At 42.7% G+C, this 6,000-nt stretch overlaps 1 protein-coding gene across 4 annotated transcripts in view; it reads right to left on the bottom strand.

Annotated features, from left to right (window-relative positions):
* Nucleotides 1-6,000, bottom strand: part of TBX1 (T-box transcription factor 1) — an 84,099-nt gene that overhangs the window by 22,542 nt on the left and 55,557 nt on the right. For all 4 annotated transcript variants that reach the window (XM_069215307.1, XM_069215309.1, XM_069215306.1 and 1 more), the window contains one exon: nucleotides 4,971-5,126. In XM_069215307.1, coding sequence (XP_069071408.1) covers nucleotides 4,971-5,126 — 156 coding nt within the window. The remainder of the gene's footprint in view (nucleotides 1-4,970; nucleotides 5,127-6,000) is intronic.

Consider the following 6,000-nt stretch of genomic DNA (forward strand, 5'->3'; position numbering starts at 1 on the left):
TCTTTCTCCTTCCTGGCGGCCAAGACCTGGAACTCCCTCCCCACCAGCCTCAGGACCACCCAGGACCACTCCGCTTTCCGGAGACTCCTAAAGACCTGGCTGTTCGAGCAGCGTTAACCCCCCCTTTTTTCCCCTAGCGCCTTGAGACCCGCACGGGTGAGTAGCGCGCTTTATAAATGTTAATGATTTGATTTGATTTGATTTGGTACATGTGAACTTGCATGCTCACATAAGGGGGGCACATATGCAGACAGAGGGAGGGGTGGACAGAGAGGGGCCGGGTGGAGAGACACACAGCAAGAGAGGTGTCTCGAGAGTTGAAAGGTGTCTCATTCACTGAGATGTCACTTGGGAAGAGCTCGCTGCTGTCTCTCACCCCAGCTCCTCCCCCTTCTCAGACACCGTGACAGGTTTATGGCTTTCGATGTTGTCTCGTGCCTTTTCACTGATTGCAAGGTCGGGAGAGGAAAACCGGGGTTTAGAGACATTCCACATGGATAGAAAAACACACATCGCACCCCCTCTTTTTTTAAAAAAAAATGCGAATAAAAGGAAATCAAAATAAGAATCAAATGAACACGGTACAACAAAAAACATGATCGAGGCACTTATAAAAAACACTCCTTTAGTAAAACCTGAACATTGATAACTAAAACTTAAATTATTTAATTTGAAAATAAAGCCTACATAAAATTTGTGATTTTATGCATCTTTCGAAAAAAAATTACGATAATTTCCAATTGCTTGCAAAGGAGGACACTTAGGAACAATACTAGTCTTAAATATTTACATTATTAAATTAAAAGTTATACATGCACTGTATAACCTTTAATATTGTGGTAATAGTATATACTAGCATATTTCTATATATATATATATTCCGTACTATTTTAAATCTATTTTAAAAGAGCAAAGATGAGTAGATCTTTCATCGTATCCAGTTATTTAAAATGAACATTTTAGAGTTTATAAAACAAAGAAGCGTTGCTAGTTCGCAGTTTTACACGCGGGGGGAGGTAAAAACACCAGAGGTACTTTCAAGGTGTGAAGAGGGGATTGGCTCAGCATCACCTCCCACCAAAGAGACCGCAATAAAAATATTCCACAGAAGAAGTGAGGCAGTGGAAGGAGTCAAGCGGTGTCCTCGTGTCCTATAAAACAGTCACAATCATTGTGTTTATTCTGTTTCCTTTAAATAAACACCTCCCTCACAGAAATAGCGAGCACTCTTCGCCCACCGTGAATACACGAAGTATTTTCAGCCTGAGAAGCGAATGCACATATCTCTCAATGTAAAGAGGCAATGAGTGAGTGTAGCGCCTAACCCGTGAATGAACAGGAGATTATAGCGGTAGAACAGCAGAACTCCTGAGGCGCCTCCCTGGGCTGCAGCTCACTTACAACCTCGGGGTACACTGGTGTGTACCTCTTCACACAGCCTTAGCTTCACTCAGAAAGCCAAGAATTATTTGTACGTTTTATTTATTTAGGTGCTGTGCAAAGCGCCGACTGTTATAGCGTCCGAGCGCCAACGCGTAGGAAAAAAGCGCCGATTGTCATTTTACAACTTCGGAGCGCTATCACATATAAAAAGGGAAATAATATATACAGACCAATCCCATAAAATGTTAAAAACCTTTATATGCGTAAGAGGAAGCTCGGTGGGTTAACGTGCATGCCGCAGACCGCTGCTATTAATGTAACAATCTCACGTTCCGTTAATCATTATACGGATAATGAACCTGTGAGTTGGAGCTTCGGGTGTCAGCGCACTTCTCTGTCACGGGGGTTCAAGGGTCGCAGAGGAAGATATTGGCATTGCTGGTTGCATTTCCCCTTTATTAACATCACAATTCTAAGACCTGAAAAGTTGCACGTGTGCACCAGTTGTGATGGAAATGTGCACTGAGGTCCACGTATTGTTTCCACACACGATGGGAAATGCCATTTAAGAAAAGGGATTAAAAAAGAAACAAATTATATATGTCGCTGGTTTTAATTTACAGCTAATATTGCTATTATTGGAGAGTTTACTAATATCTCTTTTTATTTAAATTCACTGCAAAGCCCATCCCAGTTTTATTCCGGCAAGATTTGGCTGCTCGTAAATAAATATCTACGGTTTATGGTATTTTTTAAAAATTGCGCATATTGCTTTCCTTGCAATTTAATTTGTTTTAGAATGCAAGTTTTTTTTCATTATTGATTTTTTTTTTTATAAAACCGATCACATTGTGAGTGTCACGTCTTCTTCCCACGGGTAGGTTCGAGGACAAAACATTAACTCAAAAATGAGTGCCGCACATGAATGCATCACATCCTCCAAGAACATCGGCTTGTTTTAAAATTCATAAATCCGCGCAAACTCAGGCCCCACCTTACAAACAGGACCGCGAGTGGCTTCATTTGCTATTTTAACTCCAGTGCTGTCTATAGAGAGTGAAACTATTGCTAGGTTTAGGGCATTTCACCTGTTTTTCTGGACAAATTTCAAGAATGAGAGATATTTCCTCCAAAAATCTTTGTGAGGCTATATTTTACCATCTGTTTTTGCATGTTGAATTTTTCGTCCTAAAAATTCAACCAAAAAATGCTTACATTTATCCTTATTTTCTCTTTTCAGTTGACATAGTTTAATTGTATCACCAGAACATATTACAAAAAATTCACGAAAGCTATTTTCAAGTTATCTGTTGTTACTTGGCAACCATCTATCAATATTTAACTGTTTCCACATCAGTTTTTTTTTTTACAATTGACAAGTGGTAATTAAACACACACCGACCAATAGTTCTTTTTAGTTGATCTGCTTTAATTGCATTACCAGAAACCAGCTACCAGAAAATGTGCAAAAGGTATCACTAGTTTACATTAGTTACTATCAACATTTCCTAGTTAACAATTCTCCACAATTATCTTTCTTTTTAAAATAAAATAGGCAACCGGTAGTGGAAGACGAGAATATCAAGATACCAGGAGAAACACAGCAAACATGTCAACTTAGCATGGTTGCAAGTGTCAAGGCCTTGCAGGCACCACCAACTCTAGACTGGTTCTTTCTTGTGTTAAACAAAATGGCCGCCTTCTGCAAGCTGTCTGTTTTCAGTTGAACAAAATGGGGCCTTAAGGTCATGGGTGCAATTACATTTAATATGGAGGGTATTAAATTGATGCTAGAGTCTAGGAAAGGCTTAGAAGAAGCACCCAGAGCTCACAGAAGAGGATGTGTTCACTTCCTCAGGCCTAATCTGTCGTCCAAGGCTGAAATCTAAGATGGCTCCTCCCGGGCGCCATGGCTTGACCCCCAACAGCATTATAATCTATTTAATTATTCGACAGCCTGATGTTATGTTTCCACGTGAGTGACACCGCTCGCTGGAAAGGAGAGACGCGCTCCCCTAAGACAATAAGTCACATTTTCCTAAGAAAAACAGCTGGAAACTGTAACAGCCCTTGGCTCAAAAAACAGGAAAAAAAAATCAGGGATTGAAAAACCAATATCGATTGAAGCGAGCGTGACAGGCAAACAGGAAACATGAAGGTTGGCTAAGAAAGAACAAATTTGCTCTTAACTGCATCTGAAGATGGCTTTTAGTTTTTGTCTGAATCTGCAGCGGTAGCAGATTAGCGCAGTTTTTCCTTCGCTTCCCATGTCAAACAAACATCATGTCATTCCTCGCCCTCTCAGTTGGACAGACATTTGCAGCCTTGCTGTTTGCTGAGAGGTTTTTAGTCTTTCACTCTCAACTGTCTCCTGGTGTTTGGCAAGAATTACAAATTCATTAAGGAGCAGCCCAGGCTTGAAAGATACACATATTAAAAGCCCAAGAGCAGTGTTGGTTTCGCCCTGGGCGCCCTTGGACCCCGGCCCAGGCTCCCACGGCCTGTGCGTTCACGTGACCAGGGTAACTCTGCGCCTTTCACTTCAGTCGCCCACATCACCCAGGAAGAGATGTCAGTCGTTGCATCCCTCCTGTTTGTGGTCCCTTATTTGGGTGATCTTGGTGGTTTCTTACATCAACACATTGTCTTAGACAAAAGAAAAGCGTTTTTTACCATTTAAACGTCATCCACCGCCAAAATCATAAAACGGTTTCCCCTCAGGGGTAAGAGCGCTGGCAACTTTCTTTTAGGGTGTTGAAAAACAGCCCAGCTGCACCAGGCCTTTTACATGTCTGTAGTGATCTTGGGGACTCTTTTGGGGAAGTTGTCGCGCAGACACAAAGTACAGACTGGGCTCTGTTGGGCCACAACAGGGAATAATGTTACCCTGTTCTCAGAAGGGAGAGAGCTACTTTGGGGAGGGGGCGTGGGGGGGCAAAGGGGTTAGGGTAGCTGTATCGCCCAGAACTGGGGTTGGCTGTCTAGTAGAGAGAATATATGGTATTGTAAAGTCATAGTTCTTTCTTTGATGTGGGGAAAACCAATAAAAAGAATTACAAACAATACAGCCTTAAAGCCCACCGTAGCGGGCTATAATGGCCATTAAAGGCCCGTTCCAGTGTTAAAGGCCAGGGCAGAAGGTGACAGCCTTTAACAAGGGAGCGGGCCTTTAATAGCCAGTAAAGACCAGCTACGGAGGGCTGAAAAGATATTAGAACATCCTGCCTTTAGAGGGCAGAATGCTCAAATTAGTAAAACAAAGGTTGAAATCCCCTCGGAGTCTGTGAGGCTTTTGTTCACAGGAACAGCTATGAAAGACAAACATTGGCATGTTGGAGTTCTGAGCTTTTACCAGCCATTAGAAGCCCAGGGCCACTCCATTGTCTCCCTGAGCTGCTTGTCCCATGTGATCCAGCCTTCATCACCCGGCCCCCTGCCCCCTCATCAGTTGCCCGGGTTGATATAGCCCACAGCACAGCTCAGTCTGTAATTGTATTTGCTAAAGTACATCAACCTCTCTCCATAAGTGTCTTTCTCTGTCTCTTCCAGCCCGTTCACCCATTGGTTCTTTTATTGCGCCCACTCACCCGGTGGTTCTGGTAGGCCGTCACTGCCGTGAATCGAGTCTCCTCGAAGACGAAAGTCTTGAAGTTCTCCTCGGCGTACTTCTCGCTGTCCTTCCGCGGGTCCACATACACCACGTGGAACCTGGGCTGGTACCGGTGCATGGAGTTCAGGATAATCTGGGGGAGAAACAAACGGGGTGTTATTTCTGCGCACCTCCAATTCAAACTCCAGGTGAGAAGCATCCATTGGGCATCAATGTTACGGAGATCTTAGCAACAGCTGAATGGACACCGATACACCATCAGGGTATAGGGGAAGAGAGTGTAAAACTTATTCCTCATATGAAAACTGAGAAACTACAAAATACAGATATCTTGTGGAAAACCCCTAATTCCGATCAATTAGAAATATCAATTGTATCTCAAACTCAGATTGAATTCAATGTTACAGTCTTTGGTCAGTACTCTGTTTGAGAGAGAGCTACAATCTCCAGAAAGGGGAGGCGAGGAAGGTAGTGAAACACACATTTGAATAACTAAGACATTGATAAATCTAACATGTGCTGAGTCATTGGGTTGGAAGTGATAGGTGCTAAGTGAATTAAGGCAGCAGAGACACAACGCGTGATCAGTCACACGAAGGTGCTCATTTTGAACATCCACAAATTTCGTTAAATAACCTTTTACACCTCCAATATTGTTGCCTTATCTAAACCTGATTGCAAATATCCAAATTTTATTGTGCCTATCACATATGGAGAGTGTTTTTGGGTAGTTTTTGGAAGTCCTCACCCAAAGATGTTTTTTTCATCACTGACAGGCGAAGCACCTCTTGGCCCCCCTTTCAACTTTGAGGTTATCTTTGCTAATCTTTCCACAAATCTCCAAATGAATTCGGGGAAGACACATCTTTGTTATTTGGGGGAGTTTTGCGAAGTCTGGAGTCGAAGGGACATTGTTCAAAGCCTCGCAAAACTCTGGTCCAAGAGATCATTTTCTCTCTGCCTTCATGTTGGAAGTTGCAGCCGCGTCTACCTCCTGCGTATGTTAT

Source organism: Pleurodeles waltl, chromosome 11, assembly GCF_031143425.1.
Source record: "Pleurodeles waltl isolate 20211129_DDA chromosome 11, aPleWal1.hap1.20221129, whole genome shotgun sequence".
NCBI lineage: Eukaryota > Metazoa > Chordata > Amphibia > Caudata > Salamandridae > Pleurodeles > Pleurodeles waltl.